Raw genomic sequence first — 25670 nt, forward strand, 5'->3', positions numbered from 1 at the left:
AAACTGCTGCCAGCATTATATAGGGGCTGGGCAAACAGTATAACAGTACAAATATACCTTTTGCAGAACTTTTATGATCAGGAGTAGTGAGAATATGAACTTTTATTCTGCCAACTAGTTGTTGGAGAAAGCAGTTGTTGGAGAAAGCAGTACAAACATACATTTTGAGGAGCTTTTATCATAAGTGGTAGTGATAATATGAACTTTAATTCTGCTAGATTATGCTACCTAAGTGCACAGCAAGGAGAGTGACAGCTGCGCTGGTGTTCTGGTTGGATGCTACAGCTGACAAGCAGAGAGGAGGGGCGGTAAGCATCTCAATGCAGAGAGCTGTAAGCACTTCACAGTGAAGCTCCACCTCCAGTGCACTTAAGGAGCAGAATCTAGCAGAATTAAAGTTTATATTAACACTGCTACTTATGATAAAACCTCCTCAAAATATATTTTTGTATAGCTTTTTCCAGCTCTAGTTTTGCATGTTCTAAACTTTTGATGGACTCTCTTCAATTCTACATTAACACCAATAATAATAATGTGGTTGATATAGCCCAAATTTTAAATACAGTCAATTCTTTCAATGGAAAGACCCTTGCATTTGATAGTTCAAGACACTTTTTGTTGCCACTGGATTGGCCAGCACTACTCCAAGAGCAGGGCTGGACAAGTAGCAAGTGTCTTGGTCTACAGATGCAGAGTTTGTTCCCCTGTTAATATGATATTTTTTTCTTAAACAGGGTCGCGTTAAGCTTAGCTCAGATATTAGATGCTCTTCTGCAACAGAGGGTCTGTACAGTGACTTAAGGCTTTGAATAAATATATTACTTAATACATTGCTCAATATCTGATCTGCGGAGGTCCGACACCCGATCAGTTGTTTGAAGAGGAGGCTGTGCTGCTTCCTCTTCATTACACGATGCGTCATCTCTTGTGGAGCAGCGGCGTAGTGTAATTACAAGTACTCATTCCATTAAAGTTATTGGAGACGACAGGCAGTGTAATGAAGAGGAAGCAAGACTTGCATGGAGCGCCATCTCCCTTACAAACAGCTGATTGGTGGGGGTTCCCGGTGTTGGACGCCCGCTGATCAGATATTGATGACCTATGCTGAGAAAAATCTACGTGTTTGGGCAGCTCGGTGGCTCACTGGTTAGCGCTGGTGCCTTGCAGAGCTGGGGTCCTGGGTTCAAATGCGACCAAAGACAACATCAGCATATAGTTTGTATGTTCTCTCCATGTTTTGTGGGTTTCCTCTGGGTATTCCGGTTTCTTTCCACACTCCAAAGACACAGATAGGGAACATAGATTGTGAGCCCCATTGGGGACAGCGATCAATGATAATGTTGCAAAGTGCTGCTGAATATGTCAGTGCTATATAAGTGTGTAAAATAAATAAAGCCAATGTGTTAAAGAGGTAGGCCCATCTCAGCCTTTCATAACCGATGGAAATTACTCATAGTAAGCACCAGCCTGGGGAGGTGACATTATGGCAATCAGATCTGCTGTTTCCATAAGGGGGTATTCCCATCTGAAACAATGGCATATCGCTACGATATGTCCCCATTGTCTGATAGATGCGGGTCCCGGCGGTGGGACCCGCACCTGCACCGAGAACAGAGCGAAGAAGGTGGTGGCAGGTGTACCCCGGGTTTTGCCAGGTACGGCCACCACCAAGCGCTCTCCCCATAGTACTGAATCATATTAACAGGGAAACAAACTGTGCATCTGTAGACCAAGACACTTGCTACTTGTCCTGCCCTGCTCTTGGAGTAGTGCTGGCCAATCCAGTGGCAACAAAAAAGTCTCTTGAACTACCAAATGCAAGGGTCTTTCCATTGATAGAATCGACTGTATTTAAAGTTTGGGCTACATCAACCACATTATTATTATTGGTGTTAATGTAGAATTGAAGGGAGTCCATCAAAAGTTTTGAACATGCAAAATTAGAGCTGGAAAAAGCGATACAAAAATATATTTTGAGGAGCTTTTATCATAAGTAGTAGTGTTAATATAAACTTGCACGTCCACCGCTCCCATTCATCTCTATGGGGCTGATGGAAATAGCTGAGCCAGCGCTTGGCTATTTTCAGCGGCCTCATAGACATTAATGGAAGGTGGCTGCGCATGTGCTCTGTGTAGTACCCTGGAGCAGGGAGTACTTTGATATTTGGGCATTTGCCTATATCCCCTATTAAAGTTAAAACTTCTTACTTTATTTCACCTGAAAGGGTTAACTTGTACTAATTAATACTGTGTAACTGCATTTTATATGTTGTGATATATATCCTGTTCATTATCACTGTATTTACATTGCTCTGTGGAAAGGGTTTATGAATACTAAGAGACTGTTAGGGCTTTGATTGAGAAGCTGGCAATTTTCCACAGCTGCCATAGAGTTTAAAGAAGATGTTTTGGAGGAAAAAACCCAGACTTGTTTACCACCAAAAGCAGACAGTCTGACCTTTTAAATATCTTGTTTTAGCTATGTTGTTATATCTGGAAACTTGTTTTTGTCTGGAAAACCTGCTGTGTCATTGCCATTGAGTATCATTGAAGCTTTAATGTAAGTCTATACCAGACGGGAGCTGAAACAATGTATCTGTTTGTGCTGAGTTTCTCCACTCCACCCCTCCCACTAGAAGGTTCTAGTCTAGCAAAAACTGTATATAAGGAGAACAGTCAGAGCCCCTAGTGTGCTGCAGTTAGGGACCAGTGCTTGGAGGGGAGACTTATGCCAGCCTGCACGAGTGACCAGAAGAAGACACTGAGATGGGGAAGCTGAGCCACAGACCATGGGTCACTTGCCCTGTGACCAACGATCCACCTGGACTACTTAGCTACAGACCGTGGGCCCTTTACAAGGATGCCTGCCTTCTGAGATAGAGAGAGGGACAGCTAGCTCAGGTCTTTCCTCAGCATCAAACCCTTTTTCTGCCAGGGAGGAGACTATGCCAGACTACGGAGCGACCAGAAGAAGACGCTGAGACAGGGATACTCTGCCACAGACCCTGGATCACCAGCCTTTGACCAGGGTACCAGCCTTCTGAAGAGAAAGAGGGACAGCTAGCTCAGGCCTTTTCTTAGCATTAAACCATTGTTCTGCCAGGGAGGAGACTGGAGAAGCCAGCCCAATGCCTCGCCTGTATTGTTTTGTACCTGAATTCCTCCAGTAAAGAAGCACCCTGGTTTACTGCAGAGCCTGACTCTCTGGACTTATTTCCCATTGGGGTGCACCATGCCTTACCATCGCTTCCGGAGAGCAGCAACACGTGGTGACACCTCAACGGTGTCCGGGGAACCCAGCGTAGTGTTGGGGCCACCACAAACACGGCGACTGCAAAAGCGCCCTCCACAACTTTAGGGCCTCCTTTCTCAGTGTAGGTGTGGATCCCAGCGGTGGGACCTGTACCTATCAGACAATGGGGGCACAGCCTAGCGATATGCCCCCATTGTCTTAGATGGGAAAACCCCTTTAACTCCCATAGCTATGAATGGAAGCTACGCTGTTTCTGTTAACTTGGGAAAGCGCAGCTCCCCTTCTAGGGGTTTTGACCTGTCTTTATGTTGACAGTCATTCATCTAAATGCCTGCCATGTAATACTACATTTCTCCTGTAGCAGCTGCTAACCAGAAATGTCTGGCTAGCCACAGCTTCCCCTGCAAAATCAGCCAGGGTTTGCCTGAGAGCCGTAATATTGTAAAATGTGGAGATGCATTGTTGGTCACAACAGCAGCATATGGGCATTTCCTTCTGCTACACTTGTGACAACATATCCTGCTATTTGACCTTGTCTTCTGATAATCTCTTGAATTCAGTGCATCTAAAGCAAAATTCTACAGAGAAAGAGATTAAGCGATTATCCAAAAGCCCACATATCAAAACATGAATTCATCTTCTCTTTGTGCTCTGAAGTAACATTTAGCAAATCACACACTTTATGATCTGAGTTTTCCAAGTGTTCTTTTATTGTGGACAATCAAGGCATGACAATAAAAAAGGTCCAAAACGCAATAAAATACACTCAAAAAGAATAATATCAGGATGCTTAGGTGATTTACAGTAGATCAATGATCCCCAAGTGCCCAGTTCTCATCTCAGCATTGCATATTTGGATAACTGGTAGTGTACATAGTCCACAATGATCAGCTTAAAGAACAATTGTATGTCATACCGGTGCAGGAAACAGTATATAACATTATGTAACCCCTGGAGATGTCTTGTGCTTTCTGTATATTAGTCAGCAACCTCCACTACTCCAGCTGTTGTCAAACGACATCTTCAAGCATGCACTTCTATCGGATTTTCTGAGAACAGCCAAGCAACTGTGTATCGTGGGAGGTTGCTGACCCCTGGATTGTTGTATTCTTGACAAGTTTTAAAAGTGAATTTTACAGAATATTTACATTTACTATGCAGTAATTCAGCCATTTCACTTATTTTTTTATTGTGTGATACATTATAAAGAGGTACTTGCGTTGTGGGTAACTTCTCAGTGTTGATATTACTTCCACAAGGAGAGATGCGAACAAAGATCAAGTCAGCCACTGGAAATTAAGATTTCTTGTGTTTGTGAAATAGTATGTTGCCTGGAGTAGCTATAGGGGGTGCCAAGGTTGCATCGCACCTGGGCCCTGATGCCCGAGGAGGTCCCAAAAGTTGCTCTGCTATACAACCAAAATATTTTAAACAATAAGGGCTTTATAAGGCCAATTTCCCCTCAGTGTGTCTGGTCCCGGAAATACACCCTGTGTGATAGCCACATTTCCTGGACTGATACTCACTGGGAGTTCCTGCCCAACTGCAGATCTCCTGTACTGTACTGACAGCATCCTGTGAGTACAATACAGTAGACTTGCAAATGAGCAGGAACTCACAGCATCATAAATCAATATATGGTGCATTGAGTTCAGGACAGACGATCAGTGGTCAGTCTGGGAAATGAGGGCGTGAGATGGACTGAGGACACTCATGTGAACCTGGCCTAAGCCAGGACAGAAAATTACAGTATGACTATAAGCCACATCTCCACTTTTGGACAAGTTTTAATGAAATGCATAATCCTAGGGACCCCAGCTGCACAGAAGGAGTGTATATTTACATCCGTATATACAATTTCTCCTACAGCTACACGGCATTAGCATTTATAAATGTAATGTAACAAAAATGTACACCTGGTTCTCCTAAAATTCTGGCGGTTTATAATCCATTTTGGTGCTGACAGGTTCCCTTTAAAGGAGTTTTCTGGGACTTAAATATTGTATCAGATTGGTGGAGGTCTGGCACTCGACACCCCCACCTATAAGCTGTTTTGGGCTCTAGACAGTGGACAGAGAAGGAAGCTGATGTCCTGTCTTGAATGGGAGCTGAGCTGCAGTATGCAACCACCTGAAACTACACCAACCAGAAACTACCTTCTATCCACTGCATAGTCACCAGCAATGGATGCTGCCCGACACAGCAGATTTCTGGAGGTGCCAGTTGTTGGCCCCTTACTGATCTAATATTCATGACCTATCCTGAGGATAGCGCTTTAATAATGAAGTCCCTAAATGCACATACTGTAATTAGCATATACAGAAAGAAAGATATTTTTCATTTTAGCATAACAGTTATAGCACTGACGATGGTGGCATTTGGGGAATCATTGATGCCAGCAATGTGTATACATACATGTATGAAATAAAGAACATGCATCTATAAAATTCAACTCAGTTGTACAAATATGTGGATTAACTCTTAAAAGATAAAACACCATAATAAACAAAATAAAAGCATTGAGCAAGTACAATCATATACCATAGATCTGCTGAGAGAAGATCATACAAAGTTAAATTCCATTTTTTATTTGCTAGTGAAGCATATGTCTGTCATACGTGTTCATTTTAATGATCAAGGGCATGTCTCCATCATTGATGAAAATGGCTGGCATGGAATACTACATTAATGTCCAGCATTCCATTTTCAGGTCCAAACTTTTGACTTGAATGAATAATACAATTATGTCTAAACACAGCCACCACTAGGAGGAGCAAATCCATATAGATGTATACAGCTGGCATTGAACCTGATAGAGGCTGTACAAATCAGTATGCCAACTTTCCCTAGTGGCCAGTTCAACAGACACCAAGAGGGAGCAGTTCAGTGTCAGGCCCTCTCCCACTACCAGCCTCAGTAGTTGTGTGCTCTGCCTCTATAGTAGGTATGTCACTATCCCCACATTTATTGATGCTGTATTAAATGGCATATTAAAAGATAAATGACAGTGCACATACTTATCAAGAAACTGCATAAATAATGTACTGAACGGCTTGAGATAATTACCTGCTTATAACCACGCAGAACTGTGCATTCTGAAATTCTTCTATATGATGACTATGTTCTCTGCACATATGTGTCATTTATACACAAATGGTAATGATTTCTATTACTTCCTTTCTCATTTTGTACACCGTTCTCCCCTCTTTTCTTTGGTTATTAGCCAGTCTCTATTTAGGACAGAGACCGAAGGAGCCTAAAGGTTCCTCTAAAACTTAACAACGCTGTTCAATGACGCCTGGAGAATGCACAAGCTTTATAATCCATTCAAAACCTCAGCAGAGAGCTCAGGGGCCACACTCTTTAGGGGCGTCTATGTATGTAGCTTGCCCATAGAATCAATGTTAACTGGCAAGGCCTCCATTCTACATGGTTCATAAGATTTCAAGAGACTGAGAAACTGGGCCCAAAACTCATGCCATGAATGGCTTGCCAGAAAAATATGGAAATCTGATATAATTGTTAGCTGTCAACCCCAATAAGTCGTTTCATGCTAAATACTTAACCTCTCAAGTCATAGTTGTGGCTAATTCTTCACGAAATGTAATATACTGTATATGTCTCATGTTTTATGTCTCAAAGGGTTTTTCCAGGATTTTAATACTGATGGCCTATTCTCAGAATAAGCCATCTGATACCCTGCCCCCCGATGATAAACTGTTCTGCAGTAGCTCTGGCACCAGAAGTTGGTGCTGGGACTACATGGTTCCATCCATTGTGCCAAAACTACTGCAGAACATCTGATCATAGGGGTTTGGTGTGTCGGACACCAGCCAATGAGATAATGATGGCCTATCCTAAGGATAGGTCATCAATATTTAAATCCAGGAAAATCCCTTTAAGCCCAGTTCTATTCTGTAAATTCTGTAGTGACATAGAAGGGTTGCCATGTTTTGACTATTCCTTTTTCATTTGGCAGGGCTCTCTGCTGGGGAGATCCCCATACTGAAAGCCCAATTCTTACCTGTAAGAAACCATTGGGCAAACACCTCTAGTCCTCAAGAACTGAGGGCCATATATGTTGCTGATTTAGGTTCTGTCTAGTAGAAGGTTGTCAAGAGTGTCACCCCTTACTGAGTTATGGTTGTCTGATGAGAAGAACTCATCTAAAGCAGGTTACAGTGAAGAAGCCATTACAACTGACAAACTGACAAACCTCTTTTTGCCCACCCGTAGTTAACATTTTTGCAACCAGTGCTGTTACATTTGTGTAATAATTACATACGGCTATGTATGACAGATGCCTGAATATACTCCTACACATAGCGTAAAGAGAATGCATGTTTACCCATCACTTTCTTAACACCATAATCATGCTTTACCATCCCTGTGCTATTCTGAAGAGTGAAAGAAAGACCATCGCTGACTGCAGCTAACGTACAGCTTATTGTTGAGGACTAATTCGAAACTCTAGTCGTGGGTTGCCATGGAATCTATGCATGGTATTTGAAGCATGGAACATAGTAATTGCGGAAAAGAGAATTATATACAGTATTATATCCAGCATAAGAACATTGTGATATGTATAGGACTTTCAACGTACAAAAGTAAATCCTAAAAAATATACCAGACATTTAAAAAAATGTTCTAGTGCTGATTGATTGATACAAAGTAGTACGCAATGACTATGCCCAGGCCATTTGGATGCCCCCAACCACTGTTGTAAAGGGGCAAGCGTTAAAAGATTTCATATACATTCAAGGGCTTCTTCACATCACATTACATCCCTACCTTGGCAACTACACAGGGAAAAGTTCCCAGTGTATACGTAAAGCATATCCATAGGGCTTTCCTCACCCAGAGAATACCAAAAGAGTTATAGGCTTCACCTGCAGTTTATATGCACTGGTCACTTTAGTGTTTTCTCTATCAACAGTTTTTGTATGATTTAGGTTCTTGATACTGGGTCTCACTATGATATGTAGCCTTATTAGGGGTTGATTGTGAGGAAGATGGGAGGTACGGGCTTACCAATTATCTTTGCTGCACATTTCCTTTGTAATTGTTCATAACGATTCTTAACTTTGTGAAGATGTTTTGGATATTAATAAACTTTGGGATTTAATCATGTGACTTTTTGGTGTGCGTCCTTTCTTCATGTGCCATTTTCTATTATATTTGGTTGGCATAGCATTCTAGACTACACTATTCCAACGATAAACGGTAGAGAAGCATGCCACATGGTATATATTTCTTTATCCAATGTTAGCCTCTAGTCAAAGTATCACACTCTATACAAGACAGGGATCAGCAACCTCTGAAACTCTAGGTGTGGTGAAACTACGTCTCTCAGAATGCACACTTGCTTGGCTGTTCTTGAAACCCCATAAAATAGCTGGCGTGCTAGATGTTGCTGACCCCCTACAGTAGGATACAATAGTGCTTGAAACTTTATGAATCCTTCAGAATTTTCTCTATCTCTGCATAAATTTGACTTAAAACTACAACAGATTTTTTAACACAAGTCTTAGGTCATTTATTTATTGAGGAACATGATCCAATATCAGATATCTGTGAGTGGCAACAGTATGTGAAACTTTATTTTTAGTATCTGGTGTGACTTCGATGTGCTGCAATAACTGCAACTAAATGATTCCAGTAATTGTTAAATAGTCCTGTGCATCAGCTTGGAGTAATGAACTACTCACTTCAGGTTCTTCCACATCATTTCTATTGGATTAAGGTCAGGACTTTTTTCTTCTTTAACCATTCTTTGGTAGAATGACGTGTGTGCCTCGCCACTCACCTTGCTGTTGTCCCTCCAGCGGCAAGCCATCCCCAGATGCAGCAAAACAGCCCCAAACCATGTTACTACCACCACTGTGTTTCACAAGTGGGATGAGGTTTTTATGCTGGAATGCAGTGGTTTCCTTTCTCCAAACATAAAACTTCTAATGTAAAACAAAAAGTTCAATTTTGGTCTTATCCATCCACAAAATATTTTTCCAATAGCCTTTTGTCTTACCCAGGTGATCTTTAGCAAACCTCAGAAGCACACCATTGTTCTTTTTGAAAAGTAGAGGCTTTCTTCTTGCAATCTTGCCATGTACACCATTATTGTTCAGTGTCCTCCTGTTGGTGGCCGACCACTCTTGGAGAGGGTAATAATGGTCTTTGAATTTCCTTCTTTTGTAGACAGTCTGACTGATGATTAGAGATGGTTTGGTAACCTTTTCCAGCCTGATGAACATCGACAACTCTTTTTCCGAGGTCCACATAAATCTCTTGTCCGTATCAGAATACACTTCCACAGACGTGTGTTCTGAAGATTAGACTTTAATAAATCACCTTATCATCTCATTGATTGAAAACACCTGCATCTAATTTCATATTAAAATTATCTGCTAATCTTAAAGGTTCACATACTTTTGCCATTCACAGACAAGTAATATTAGTTCATTTTCCTCAACAAATAAGGGACCAAGTCTAATATTTTTGACTCATTTGTTTGATTTAATTATCTTTATTTACTTTTAGGACTTGTGTGAAAATCTGATGTAGTTTTAGGTCAAATTTATGCAGAAATATAGAAAATTCCAAAGGATTCACAAACTTTCAAGCACCGCTGTATCTCATGGTCTTCAGGAATACATTGGCAGCTTGTATACTTCAAAGGCCAAAAACACGATATTAACAGGCCCTAATTGTCTCCACTACAATGTGTATAAAATTATATATCTTGTGAGAGCTTGGTCAAACTGTTCTAACTACAAAGAGGCACACTTAATGCCAGAAACAGTGCCACTCTCATCCATCAGCTGTACAGGTGCACTACCTGACCAGACTCATTTCTGTGTTTACATGGTACTCATGAGCAACGGTTAACTACCAACAAACCATGCTCACATTACAGTAAGAGCCACCAATCACTTCATTTCCTTCAATTTCACATAGTTTGCTGACTATAGTTTAGTAGGAACTCAACATAACAGCAATTCACACAGTTTATCTTGTTTGATGATCATAATTACTGCAATGGCAGAACAATGGATTTACAACATTGTGAAGGAAATTATGATTGCCTCACGTACAAATACATTGGCTTTCAATAAAGTATATAGCAAATCTAGAGCATTATTTGACTTTTTTTGATTAGAGGTCTCTTTTGTAAACTGAATGAGCAGTATGGTGTCTGACAACTAGGTGACCAATGTGCACCAAATAGATAATTGTAGTGATGCTGGTGCTCCTCCAAGCCACCCTCTCAGAACAGTTGCAGCCTATAATCTATAATTTATTGTCCTCGTATTGTCATCCATGTCTGTTTTTATCCAAATGTTATGCAGTTCCTAACCTGCCTATCTACTGTGGCACGTTAAAGAGGACCTGTCACCACAAAATGCAACGCAATCTGAAAGCACCATGTTATAGAGGAGTAGAAGCTTAGCAGATTAATATATAGTTTAATGGGAAAAGTTTAATTGATATATTTATATCTTTGATTTTTCCACCTCCTGTGAATCCCTATAGGTACAGGATGGAGGGGTCATCAGTGATATCATTGTATGTATAAGTGTGCATACAGAGATAGATGTCAGTCCCTTATAACACCTGCTTACTGTACCGATAGCTGTTTACAGGAGGTAAAAAACATTGTATAAAATACATATCCATCTACTCGGTTTCTCCCACTCTATAACATGGTGCTTTCAGACATATTGCATTTTGTGGTGACAGGTCCTCTTTAATATATTGTTATCGATGAAAGAACTTCCTGTGACCACTTCTGTACAGAAGCTACATGAACTCAATTGGTGGCCTCCTAGAAATTATTTTTATGGAACGAGGATTTCATTCTCCAAAAATAAGTGTTTAACTACAGTACTTAGCCTTTTTTGTTGATGGTTATCCAGCATGTATTTCTAAAAGATCGCCACTAAAAATGTTGTAGAGAATTTTTGGAACAGAACTGTATGTGCAAATCCACTCAATATTTTGGTGAGAAAATATTGACCTGAACAACCTTTTACAAAATTGCCCAAGGGTGTACTGGGTAGAACACTGTAGTAATGGTGCATCGTAGAGTATATATACCTATAGAAAATGGACACTGGTCTCCCGAATGCAGTTTCTGTAATATTAAACTATCATTAATCTATTATGTGTGTCTTACATCCCTCACTTTCATCAGTCACTTTCATTTTTTGGCAGGCCGGATTCACATACTATTTTAAAACCTCACAATATTCTCACTTTCTAGTCTTCTGAATCACATGCATCCAATTTTTCTTCCAGTTCCCTTTTTAATCTTTATCATATACCCCTGCTATCTTTCAAACAAACGTCTCATCATTATGGTTGCAGTACGTGAAAGTGTTTTTCAAAATGGCATCATAGAAGACGGAGAGGCTAGACAACTGGGCAGTGCACCTGTGAAATCCCATATGCAGACAATGGGGCCATGTGTCCTAGATACCCTATCCGAAGATTAGCTTTTACTCCAGAGAGCTTTTTAGCTGGGCTTCTTTACACAGGCTGAAGGTTTGGAGGAATAACCTTCAGCATCATGGAGCAAGCTGTTTGAGAAACAACACAGGGAAAACGGCCTGCTGCATTTTGCCTTCTTTTTTTTAGCTCAAAGCATCATTTTTAATGGTGGTTCGCTCACCATATTTAGTGATTGGTCTGTAGATGCTGAATTTTGGAGTACTGTATAAAAGCCTTATGAAGCATTTTTGGAAAATCTGACATCTGAAATCGTGCATTTCTAAATCTCTGTGATCTCAAAAAGATTAAGTGATAGTTTCACATGAACTCCTGGTTCACTAGAAGCCCACATGAAGTCCAAAACTTTGGACGACCATTATAACTTGTGAGCCATTTGCACAACTGTATATTTATACTTGACATTCAGCTCCTCCATGCCCTAGGATAAGGATTAAAGTTTGGATTGCGCCCTGTAGACATGCAATATTCTGACCTTGTTTCCAATGGTACAGAACCTGCATTTGTCATACAATGTGAACTGGAATAAGGATACCTGAGCTGATAACCGCATTGCATAGAAGGTGGAGACACTACATTCTTTGGTATGGTTGAAATGCTAGGTCTACTCCTATAGACGTTAGCACTATTAGTAGGTGGCAGAGTGAAGGTGGACTTAAAAGCTGCTGGAGGCTCTGGTAGAGTCTTTCGACGTGCAGCAGACACTACATTGGCAGATACAGATTCATGTATAGTTTGTGGCAAGAATGCATCATCCACAAACCCCAATGGAGATTTTGTTGCTGCTTCCCATGGAGTTAATCTCTTGCCCGGTGTTTCAGGTGTTGCTGCTGATTTGCCAAAGTAACCAGATGCAGGCTCAAAAAGTGTTGGAGATAACAGAGAACCATATGGTTGTGAACTGGCTGATGAAAAACTTCTGGCAGGGAAGGATATGGATCTTCCATCCTTTTCCTATGAAAATACATAAATGATGAATGATTATTTATCAGTGAGTTATTACTTCCTCCTTATACATAATGACCCCTAAGAGCTGCTAGTAAACTGAATAATAAAGCGATCTTCAGGTCCCAGATGGGATTATAATAAACAATGCTTGATCTCCTATTACAGAGGGTGATCGGGTATTGACTGTTCTACTGCAGTTGGGGAATAGTGGGCACTGGACAGTGGACAGTTGTGGCCCTTGTATGCATTCAAGGGTCAAATCTAAGTCCCCTAAATGTGGTAAACTGACCACCACTGATATTAAATGCATCATATTATCAGTGCCCTCCATTTGATCCCATAACTCTTGATAGATATTGGCATCTGTCAGCAGATTTGTAGCTATGAAACTGGCCAAGCTGCTAAATGTGCGCTTGGCAGCTGAGGGCATCTGTGTTGGTCCCATGTTCATATGTGCCCGCAGTGCTTAGAAAAGTTATGTTTTGATATATGCAAATGAGCCTCTAGGAGCAACGGGGGCGTTGCCATTACACCTAGAGTCTCTGCTCTCACTGCAACTGCCGCACCCACTGCACTTTGATTGACAGGGCCTGGCAAGTGTAAAGGCCCTGTCAATCAAAGGGCAGAGGGCGCTGCAACTGCAGAGAGAGCAGAGACTCTAGGTGTAACGGCAACGCCCCCGTTGCTCCTAGAGGCTCATTTGCATATATCAAAACATTTTTCTCAGCAATGTGGGCACATATAAACATGCAACCAGCACAGCTGCCAAGCGCACATTTAACAGGTCGGCCAGTTTCAAATCTGCTGACAGATGCCCTTTAAAGCTGGACAATAAAATACAGGAATATATTGATGCTTTTTAAACTTTGGTGTTGGCAAAAACATATGACAGTACAAAGCGTAGCGTAGAAAACAAATAAGAAGACAATTGTATCAAACCTATTTGACTAGCATTTGTTCATAGGTACCATCCCCTCATTGGCAGAATTGATCAGATAGTCACGAGACAGTCTATTCTGCAGAAATCTTACACGCAAATTAAGAAATTTCAGAACCACCCCCCCCCCCCCCTCTGATTTGTAACAAAAAAGCGTCAAGTTTATGTGATAAATTTGTCTGAGTGGATAGGAACATAGGAAGTAAGATTAAAATCCCTAGACAATTTCTATCATCCCCAAGCAGGACAAACTTATAAAAACAAGGGTTACTATACATGTGAAATGACAAGTGTTATTTATATCATTGAATGCCCTTGCAGCCTCTTGTATGTCGGAGAGACGATCCAGCAAAGATAAGTCAATGATACAAGTAGGAAGTCTGCTCCTCCCTATTCCTTATTTTTTTCACCAACATAAACACCCCATTTCACAATTAAAATATCAGATAATCAAACAAGAACAATATCCAAGAAAGAAAGGGTGGTGATATAAAGAAGCAACTTTTACCTAGGAAGGCATTTTGGATTCACACACTGCACACTCTGGAGTTAAAGGGGTTAAACAGAGAAAATTAGATTGCCCATCTATCCCTGATTGAATTATCAGATATATGCGTACAGGAACTACATGTCACAGTCAATATTTGATATTATGTTAGATTTTGTGCATTTTGTCATATTTTGTTTCTCTGTAACAATGTGTTGTTAAATAATTGTTTTCTCATCTAGATAAAGGGGTTAATATGTGTTTTAAATTTTTTAGACATCGCAGAAATGGTAATCTTCATGAAATCATGACACTCATGTTTACTTTGGTTGTATCATTTTTGAAATATCATTTTATTTATTTCAGGAAGGGAGAAGGCTTAGAAGTTTAGAAGCAAATTTTAAATTTTTTTAAGAAAATTGCCAAAACCCACTTTTGTGGGTTCAGTTACGAAATCACTTTTTGGGGCTTACATAGTAGTAACCACTCATAAATGACCTCATTTTAGAAATTACACACCTCAAGTTATTCAAAACTGATTTTTACAAGCTGTGTTAACCCTTAGGTGTTCCACAAGAATTAAAGCAAAATGCAGGGGAAATTTTAAATTTTGATCAATTTTTCCTGTAACACAGCAAGGGTTAACAGCCAAACAAACCTCAATATTTATTACCCTGATGCTGCAGTTTACAGAAACACCCCATACGGGGTCATAAACTGCTGTATGGACACATGGCAGGGCACAGAAGGTAAGAAGCGCCATATTGTTAACGGAAGGCAGATTTTGCTGGAATGGTTTTCAAGTGCCATGTCACATTTAAAGAGACCCTGAGGTACCCCTAGAAATATAACCCCAAAAAGTGACCCCATTTTGGAAACGACACCCCTCAAGGAATAAATCTATGAGTGAAGTGAATGCTTTGACCCAACAAGCGTTTCATAGAATTTAGAAATACATGGCTGTGAAAATAAAAAATGTACTTTTATTTCCAGTATAATGTTTCTTTACCCCAATTTTTTTATTTTCACAAGAGGTAACAGGAAATAAACCCCTTTAACATGGAAGCAATTTTGGAATGACAGGTTAGTAACTGACAGTACTGAGAGAGAAGTCAACAGTGAAGTTCTGAAAGCTCTCCAAATGTATTTAGCTCTCCCTGAAACAAAATGTAAAAAAAAACAACATATCCAAATGGCGGGTGCAAACGGAACATATTCTGTTTGTGTCTGTCATCCATTGACTTTTTTGTAAAAAGAGAGCAAACTGCATTCCATCTGCAGACAGGACCTTTTTATCCTCCAAAAATAGCGGATACATGATGGAGAGGACACTAACAGCAAACCAGGTGCTTTAAAAAACAATTCAAACAAATAGAGCATAATACTTTTTTCTGTTTCTTGGAAAACTCTTCACAGATGTGAACGATCCCTTAGTTACATCTGTTTTTGCGAAAGCTCAACAACAGTCAGCACATTATCAGCACTCTGACCGGACTTGCTACCAAGATCTTCCATCCTCAGATAGCAGACCTTATTAGTGATACTACTTCTGGTAGAGGCTAGTATCTCAGTAATGACACGCTGCTATTTACAAGCACAAAATCAGAAAACTGCAGAAATATTTCAGATGTAAGCCCCATCCACAGTCATAGCTAGACTTTACTTCACTGTGAACAAAGGGGGTCCTTTACTAATCTGAAATACACTTAAATTAGGCGTATTTTAGGTGTAGATTGTAGAGCAACGGTTAGAGAAGCTGTCTCATATTTAGAACTGGCGCTGGATGTGCCGAAGTTATGGACAGGACTGCACTTCTTCATAACTATGGGGCTTTATTAAGACTGGCGTCTAAAAACGGCAGTCCTAATAAATGTGCCCCAAAGTGGTGTTTTTTCACTTTCCTATCCCTGTATCTAATAACCAAAACTAAGACAAAGTGACTAAGGCTGCATTCACATAACTATGTCCGTTTAGCAAAATACAGATTCAGTCCATGTGCATCCTGTGCTTTTTGCAAGCTCCAATTGTACAAATGCCTTTTCTGATCCACAAAACGGACACGAATGGATTACAGCTCGTGGATGACATTGGATGATAAAAAAATTTGCGGCCTCATAAAAATTAACGGGTCCATATGCGATACACAAAGAATGCAGATCAAATGCGGACCGAAAAATACGTTTGTGTGAATGATTTGAATGAGTGAATTGGTAGTTCCCTGGCTTGCGGCACAAAGGGCACAGAGGACCAATTTGGATATTGCTGCTGAACCTAAACACTTTTTCTAATTTATCTAATGAGCAGTTGCAAATAATAAATCCATCCTACTAGATGCACACATGGACAATATTGTTGGTACCCTTCCATTAAGAAAGAAAAACCCACCATGGTCACTTAATTTGACAAATGTAATAAATAAAAATGTACTGAAAATCAGACATTACTATTTGCTGCAAGCAAATACTTTCAACCCCCCACCTCCATTTTCATACAGCAATCTACCTGTATGTATTAACAAGAAATTGAGCATCAAGCCTCAATTGTCCGTTTCTATTTATTCATGGTTGTAATAAAAAATCCTTTAAGGGTTCAATTAAATAAAGCTGCATATATGCAACATTTTCACACTTCTCCAGCTGATTCTGATGAACAGACCTCGCCTTGCTGGTAGTGCCCCATCATGCCACTGTTGCTGTCTGTCTGCCTACCATCACGTTCTGTACGACTACTACTACATGTTCTGTACAGCTTCTTCCGCCGCTGCCTCCATCATGCCACTGCTGTGACCTGCTGACCATCATCTTTCGTAAGGCAGCTGCTGTCTCCATCATCCTGCTGCCTTTCTGCCAATATGTACCATATGGCTGCTGCTGATGCTTGCTGTTAATCCCCTACTACCACCATTATTAAAGCAAAGCATCTGCCACCACTATCACTATAACTACTACTACTATTACTGCTACTACCCATAGACAGCCTTGTATGTTCCATGCTATGCTGCTTCTGCTGCTGCTACTATTGCGGCCTCATGTGTCTAAATTTGTACGGTACCCTTTCCACATCTACACTGCACTGCTGTTGCTCCCAATTAAAAGGGAGAATTATTTTAACACTCGTTCACAACGAGACACTTTTTGTTCTGGCAATTAGCACTTGTGCATGTCATATGGCAGGTCTCTCAAGCCACTTTTTTGTTTTATTTAAAAAAAATTAATCCCATAACACTGTATGTATTTACACATCATCTTCCCCCAATAAGGGACAATTTTTGGAAGCTTTGGAATAAGAAAAAGCATGAGACATGTGCCGACACAATGTATTTTCAAACACACCGTATGTTAACGCCATCAAACAAGCGTTTACCCATAGCTACGTATCTCAGTGTCACTCAGACATCATTTACTATTGCTGGCAATGTGTTCCAGAGCTTGGGGAGGAGGGAGAGAGTTTTTTTTATAAACAATAAACAAAAACAGATAACAAGTTTTCCTAAAAATTCTGAGTTTTGGAAGGCTAGAAGGAGTTATATCACAACTTTCAGGGCGATTGGAGCAACTTCGGTTTGGATCAAATGGATTCGGGTCAGAACCGAACTTTTTCAAAAATTCGGTGAACTGGACCTGAAACAAATCTCGACTGGTTTGCTCATCTCTAGTACCAACAATTTTGTCTACAGGTGTATGTTTAGTGGAGCAGTAGGGGACATGTAAGAATGGTCAGCAGTATGGAGTATGGAACTGGTGTAGAACTAGATGTTCATTCTTTAACTGAGCAGGAAGGATACAAAAACACAATATGTATATGACAAACCCCTAAGAATCACCCAGGGTAAGGCCTATTGCACACGACCGTATGGCTTTTTCAGTGTTTTGCGGTCCGCATAAAACGGATCCGCAAAAAATACGGATGACATCTGTGTGCATTCAGTTTTTTGCAGAACAGAACATCTGGCCCCTAATAGAACAGTACTATTCTTGTCCGTTATGTTCTATTTTTGAACGGAAATACGGAAACGGAATGCATACGGAGTACATTTTGTTTTTTTTTGTGGACCCATTTAAATGAATGGTTACGTATACGGTCCGTATACGGAACACAAAAAATGGAACATAAACGGAAAAAAAAACGTTTGTGTGCATGAGGCCTAACATGTTTTGATGCAGATTTTCCTGCAGGCTTTTCAGCCAAAGCCAGCAGTGAATCCAGCAGGAACGAGAGGTATTAGTCCTTCTTTCAGATGTCTTATTACTCTCGAATCCACTTCTGGCTTTAGCTGAAAAATATTAAGGAAAATCTGCCTCAAAACCTCCTCCTAAAAACTCCATGTGAACCTACCTAAGGCAGTAATTCCAAATTGTATTACTGGCGGAGCGTGTAGGGGCAGCTAAAGCACAGTGTAATTCTAGTCCTGTGCTATACTGTAAGTGAGACTGGGATATATTTACTTCTCTGCAAAGCATCCTTGAGCTGAAATCAGTTTGTCTTCCCTACTGTAAAAGTGACAGGTCTTGTTGTTTTTTTTGGAGAGACCCCTGATCAAGATTTGAGGAGTCCCATGATTTCTGGGAACCCTTATCAGGAAATCCTGATCTAAGCTAACAATCTGCTTTTAATGTGTTCGGTGAATTGTGGACCACAGTAGTTATCACGGTATTCATCAATGCAAATAACAGTTCTATAATGTAGAACTGCCATATATGTCTATGGCATGTGAAGTCCCTTACTTCAGAAATGTATAAGGGTACGACCACACTGTCAGGTTTCTTGATGCAGTTTTGAAAGCCAAATTCAGGAGTGGATCATAAAATGAGAGAAAGTATAAAGGACAGATAATATTTCTCAACTTTGAATTCACTCCTGGTCTTGCTTCTAAAGTTGCATCAGGAAACCTGACCATATGGCCATATCCTAACTCTCTAGGAATGTTCTTCACTATGGAAGCATTTCTCTGAAAGCTGGAGAAACAGGTGTCTGGCATTTAAGAACTTCCTTCCTATTTGAAGGAGAAACATCCTAGAGCTGAGTAATTTGGGAAAATGATCATGATATAAGACATTCTGCATGTTCTTATAAGGTTAGTAAGGTTGTGTAGTCTTCTGGAGTTTAAAGGGATTCTGTCACCTCCCCTAAGCCAAAAAACGATTTTAAAGCAGCCATGAAGCACAGCTTACCTGGATTAGGCTGTGCTCTTTTATCTTGAAATCCGTCCAGCAGTTACTGCAAAAAACGACTTTGATTGATATGTAAATGTGTCCTGAAGGTGCCCAGAGGGGCGTTTTTTTCTTCTTAGAGAGCCCAGTACCGCCCCTCTTACAGTGCCCAGCCCGCCTTCCTTGTACTGTCTAACCGCCGCCTCCAGCCTGCCACAGCCTCCCCTCCCTCTCCTCCCCCTCCCTCACGCCGAACGAACTCTCGCACAGGCGCAGTACCCACTGAGGGCTGCGCCTGTGCGATCAGCAGGAGACTGAGGGCAGCAGCTTCATCCTCGTCACTGGGCATGCGCCGAGCCCAGTGACGTCCGATGCTTGCTCTTCCCTGCTGACTGAGGGAAAGAGCGAGCATCGGACGTCACTGGGCTCGGCGCATGCCCAGTGACGAAGATGAAGCTGCTGCCCTCAGTCTCCTGCTGATCGCACAGGCGCAGCCCTCAGTGGGTACTGCGCCTGTGCGAGAGTTCGTTCGGCAAGAGGGAGGGGGAGGAGAGGCAGGAGAGGCTGTGGCAGGCTGGAGGCGGTTAGACAGTGCAAGGAAGGCGGGCTGGGCACTGTAAGAGGGGCGGTACTGGGCTCTCTAAGAAGAAAAAAACGCCCCTCTGGGCACCTTCAGGACACATTTACATATCAATCAAAGTCGTTTTTTGCAGTAACTGCTGGACGGATTTCAAGATAAAAGAGCACAGCCTAATCAGGGTAAGCTGTGCTTCATGTCTGCTTTAAAATCGTTTTTGGGCTTAGGGGAGGTGACAGAATCCCTTTAAGCGTAATCATGAAAAATATAGCATATTTACTGAATCATGAAATAATGAAATAACAATGCAAAACAATAAAAGGATGAAAAATAAATAAAAAATAATAATTAAGAATTATGCAGCTTACTTGATTTCCCCATATCTCACCATGTTCAAGACTGCTGTCAGCTGTCAGTGAATGGTAACATTGTTCTGAAAACCTGTCCTGGACTATATATAATCATAAAGCTGCCGTATGTCATCAGGCAGGGATGCTCAACCTGCGGCCATCCAGCTGTTGTAAAACTACAACTCCCACCATGCCCTTCTGAAGGCTGTCCGGAAATGATGGGAGTTGTAGTTTTACAACAGCAGGAGGGCCGCAGGTTGAGCTTGCCTGTCATAAGGTAACAGTTTAATCCATGCACACAGCAAAACTGGCGACACATGGAGGCTGTATAGCATAGAACCACGTGGTCTCCATGCGCTACTGTACAGACTCTGTCCATTGCCGTATGTATGGGGGTATCCTCCCCTTGCAGACAGATTCCAATGGATCTTGCCTCTATTTCTTTGTAAAAATAAAAAATAAACTGTATAAAATCAGAGGCATAGACATACAGTAAATGCCTCATGGACTAAAATTGCACAGTGGAGGTGCACAAGAAGTCCAAAAGTAGGAGTAAGATCAAAGAGCCCAAGACAGGAAAGAAAACCCACAGGCCAGTACATTGGTTTCATTCTCCACATGAAAACCATACTATTTGCAGTCAATGACACCAGGCAGAGATCCACTGAAACTCAAAGCATATTGAATTAAGCAATAATTTATCTTTCTTTGACCAAGAACAACATTGTCCAAATACACTAAGGAGCAGGATACTGCCACATGCACACAGTCTATGTACCACCTATGAGTTGCATGGAGCTATATTTATGGTATTCTTAGAGTACTGTGGGGCTCTACTATACCTCAATATGCCACTCATCACAAAAATTGTGGCATCTTCCCTTGGACCCCATGGTAAAGGCCTTCTCTAAAAGTCTGCAAGGATTATAGTATGGAATCACAGGGACTCCATCATGTACATAAGGCCTAACGCTGCTTTAATGGCTAAGGGTTCAAGATGTCACCCTAAAGTCCTTGCTTAAAGGGGTTCTCCGGGAATTAAGAAAATTAAAATACTTAAATATTACTTTATGAGAAATATATTCCCAAATACCTTTCATTAGTTATAATGGTTTGTTTTGTCTAGGGAGCAATCATTAGGAGAAATAAAATGGCTGCCGTCCTATTAGTACACACAAAACCTGTCCTAATCAGACAGCAGGACAAGTTACTTCACAACACTGAGCTAAAGAGCTGCCTCATCCTCCTCTCTGCTCTGTTTGTCAGTATACAGCTGATCAGATCTTTAGCTTAATCTCTATAATAATTGAGTCCATGAGGAGACATGAAGTACATAGGGAAGGGTGTGGATAATGAGCAGCAGCTATTATATGCAGTCTCTATTACCAAAATCTGTTATATCTGTACTTCATTTCTCCTCATGAACTCCATTCCTACAGAGATTCAACTGAATATCTTATCAGCTGTATTCAGGATCATAACCCCTGACAGGTAGAGCAGAGAGAAGGATGAGGCAGCTCTTTAGCTCGGTGTTTTGAAGTAACTTGTCCTGCTGTGTGATTAGGACAGGTTTTGTGTGAACGAATAGGACGGCGGCCATTTAATTTATCCTAATGATTGCTCACTAGACAACATGAGCAATTATAAATAATAATTATAAAGTAATATTTAAGTATTTTCCCTTTGTTAATTCCTGGAGAACCCCTTTAAATGCAGCTGGCACTAATTTGTACTTGTCAGAAAGAAGCTCTGATTTATGTAGGACATACCCCCAATCTGCACATTTGAATACCATATAGTACAAATGAGCGAAATGATACACATCAATAAACACCACTGAAAAAAAAATCAAACTAAAAAGGATTTTTAATGTTCTGTAATAAGGAGATTTTAATGCAAAACTGTTCTTTTTGTTAGGTGACTGAACATTCAAATATCTTCCTCCGCATGAACTGAACTCTGCAGGGTTTGTGAGTTTGTGAACTTTCTGGAGCAGTTAATGACAGAAGGGACTGTTCTGTATATGAATTAGCCAGACATATCCTGGTGATTTTCCATCCAGTTTTACTGTGGCGGCTCTACAAGGAGGAGTCTGCTGCCACCTGGTGTTACTGTGAAGTATTGCTAGAGCACGAGTGCTGGGAGATTATTTACTATGTCTATGCCTTCTGTAGCTTTTATAAAAGATCACTGAGAAGCTGTTAGACAATAGTAAATTTGAAAGCTGATCACTGTAAAATAACAGAATATGTTGCACTTGTTAAAAGGCATTGTTAGGGTCTTGGAAAATCAGGAGCAAAAACCCCATGGCATATGCCCCCCCCCCCCCAAAAAAAAAGTATATGCATATAGTCATCATATATATGCATATAATCATAGTATATGGAATCTAATCTCCCAGGTGTCCCATAGTATATGGAATCTAATCTCCCAGGTGGTGTTAAGGAGGGGATCTCATGCATGCTCTGTATGCATGTGTGTGTGTGTGTATAGTATATATGTGTGTGTGTAGTATATATGCGTGTGTGTATAGTATATATGTGTAGTATATATGTGTAGTATATATATGTGTGTGTGTGTATAGTATATATGTGTTTATAGTATATATGTGTGTGTGTAGTATATATGTGTGTAGTATATATGTGTGTGTGTATAGTATATATGTGTGTGTAGTATACATATGTGTGTGTGTGTATGTATAGTATATATGTGTGTGTATAGTATATATGTGTGTGTGTAGTATATATGCGTGTGTGTATAGTATATATGTGTGTGTGTGTAGTATATATGTGTAGTATATATATATGTGTGTGTATAGTATATATGTGTGTGTATAGTATATATGTGTGTGTGTATAGTATATATGTGTGTGTATAGTATATGTGTGTGTATAGTATATGTGTGTGTGTAGTATATATATGTGTGTGTGTATGTATAGTATATATGTGTGTGTGTATATTATATATGTGTGTGTGTAGTATATATGTGTGTGTGTATAGTATATATGTGTGTGTAGTATATATGTGTAGTATATATATATGTGTGTGTGTATAGTATATATGTGTGTGTAGTATATATGTGTAGTATATATATATGTGTGTGTGTGTGTATAGTATATATGTGTGTGTATAGTATATATGTGTGTGTATAGTATATGTGTGTGTATAGTATATATGTGTGTGTATAGTATATATGTGTGTGTATAGTATATATGTGTGTGTATAGTATATATGTGTGTGTATAGTATATGTGTGTGTATAGTATATGTGTGTATGTGTATAGTATATATGTGTGTGTATAGTATATGTGTGTGTATAGTATATGTGTGTGTGTATAGTATATGTGTGTGTATAGTATATATGTGTGTGTATAGTATATGTGTGTGTGTATAGTATATGTGTGTGTAATATCAAACCTACTGCTGTAAACCCTGCAGCAGTCCACAGTCTGACTCTGATCACTGGTTTTGCACTATAGGTACCATATGTCTGTGTATATGTGTAGTGCAAAAGCTGTGGACTGCTGCATGGTTTACAGTAGGTTTGATTATATATATATACACACACACACACACAAATACATACAGTATATAAATGTACAGCCACGTGGAGATGTCATACATATTACACATACATGGCACACAATTATTACAGGTATGTACATACACAATACATACACACCTATAATACACATAAGTAGACATTACAGGTATCATTTCTGTAGATGGCTGGACATATGTCATGCAGGCAGTAAGTGTGGGGAGCACAGGAGAGGCCATTAGAGGCTGGCATCTATCCCATGTTCTCTCTCCATCCATATATTTGTGGCTGAGTGATAGGAGAATATGCTGCTGAGATGCCAACACAACTGGAATGAATGAATGGATTTTAGTCATATTTTAATCTGATCCAGTGTTGATCCAGGGGTGGACATACGATATGGGCAACCCGTGCAACTGCTGAGGGGCCCAGTAAGTAAGAGGAGCTCCTGCCCATTAAAACTATCTTCCTAACTGTTTATTAGATTGTATGCAGAGGACTGAGCTAGTGAATTACATGCTGTGGCTCACAATTAGGCCTCCTGCACATGACCGTATCCATTTTGCGGTCCACAAATCATGGATCCGTTAAATATGGATGTGGTCCGTGTGCATTCCACAATTTTCATGGTACCCACGGCAAAAAAAGCCTATTCTTGTCCGCAAAATACTTTTTTTTTTTTTTTAAATACTGCAGTGTGGGATAAGAAGTGGTATGTTCATTCTTGGGGCCCAATCCACATCCAAACTTCCCATGGAAATCGGTAGGATCAAAAACAGCATAAAAAACAGGTTGAATTTTGAAGCAGGTTGTACAGCACAGAAAAACTCAGTGTGAACACAGCCTTAGAGAGCAGGGGTCCCATACACTTAGGCCCCTTTCACACGGGCGAGTATTCCGCGCGGGTGCGATGCGTGAGTTGAATGCATTGCACCCGCACTGAATCCGGACCCATTCATTTCTATGGGGCTGTTTCACTTATGCGTTGCGTGAAAATCGCAGCATGTTCTATATTCTGCATTTTTCACATAACGCAGGCCCCATAGAAATAAATGGGGTTGCGTGAAAATCGCAAGCATCCGCAAGCAAGTGTGGATGCGGTGCGATTTTCACACATGGTTGCTAGGTGACAGTCTATTCACTGTATTATTTTCCCTTATAACATGGTTAGAAGGGAAAATAATAGCATTCTGAATACAGAATGCTTAGTAGGTGATCAATTGAGGGTTAAAAAAAATAAAAAAAATTAACTCACCTTCTCCTGTTGATCGCGTAGTTCCCGGTCTCTTCTTTACGTCTTTAATGATGAACTACCGGCTAAAGGACCTGGACGGTGATGGACCATGTGATTGGAGCATGTGATCTGACGTCACCACAGGTCCTAGCCGGTAGTTCATCATTAAAGAAGTAAAGAAGAGACCTGGAACTACACGATCAAGAGGAGAAGGTGAGTTAATTTTTTATTTTTAACCCCTCCAGCGCTATTTTACTTTGCATTCTGTATTATGCTATTATTTTCCCTTATAACCATGTTATAAGGGAAAACAATACAATCTTCAGAACATCAATCCCAAGCCCGAACTTCTGTGAAGAAGTTCGGGTTTGGGTATCAAACATGCGCGATTTTTCTCACGCGCGTGCAAAACGCATTACAATGTTTTGCACACGCCCGTGTGAAAGAGGCCTTACAGTGGGCCCATACACATTCTTGCACAGGGGCCCTTTGTAGCTGTGTTCTCCCCTGGGTAGACTGATAGAAATACTATTAAATGTAAAACATGTATCCAGCTATGTCCACCCAGAGTGTAGTGAACTTTCATGGCAAAAATAAATCCTTCATCGAACTTATCAAACTGGTGTAAACTAGAACTGGCTTAGATGCCCATAGCAACCAATCAGATTCCACCTTTCATTTTCCAAAGAA

The 25670-nt window shown here is 40.4% G+C and overlaps 1 protein-coding gene across 1 annotated transcript in view; it reads right to left on the reverse strand.

The window, feature by feature from the left end:
- Window positions 1–3941: 3941 nt before the first annotated feature.
- SYNPO2 (synaptopodin 2) overlaps window positions 3942–25670 on the reverse strand; it is a 270414-nt gene continuing 248685 nt past the window's right edge. The window contains exon 5 of the mRNA XM_044301217.1: window positions 3942–12712. Within this exon, the coding sequence (XP_044157152.1) occupies window positions 12164–12712 (549 nt within the window). The 3' untranslated portion in view covers window positions 3942–12163. The remainder of the gene's footprint in view (window positions 12713–25670) is intronic.

Source organism: Bufo gargarizans, chromosome 1 (assembly GCF_014858855.1).
Source record: "Bufo gargarizans isolate SCDJY-AF-19 chromosome 1, ASM1485885v1, whole genome shotgun sequence".
Lineage (NCBI taxonomy): Eukaryota > Metazoa > Chordata > Amphibia > Anura > Bufonidae > Bufo > Bufo gargarizans.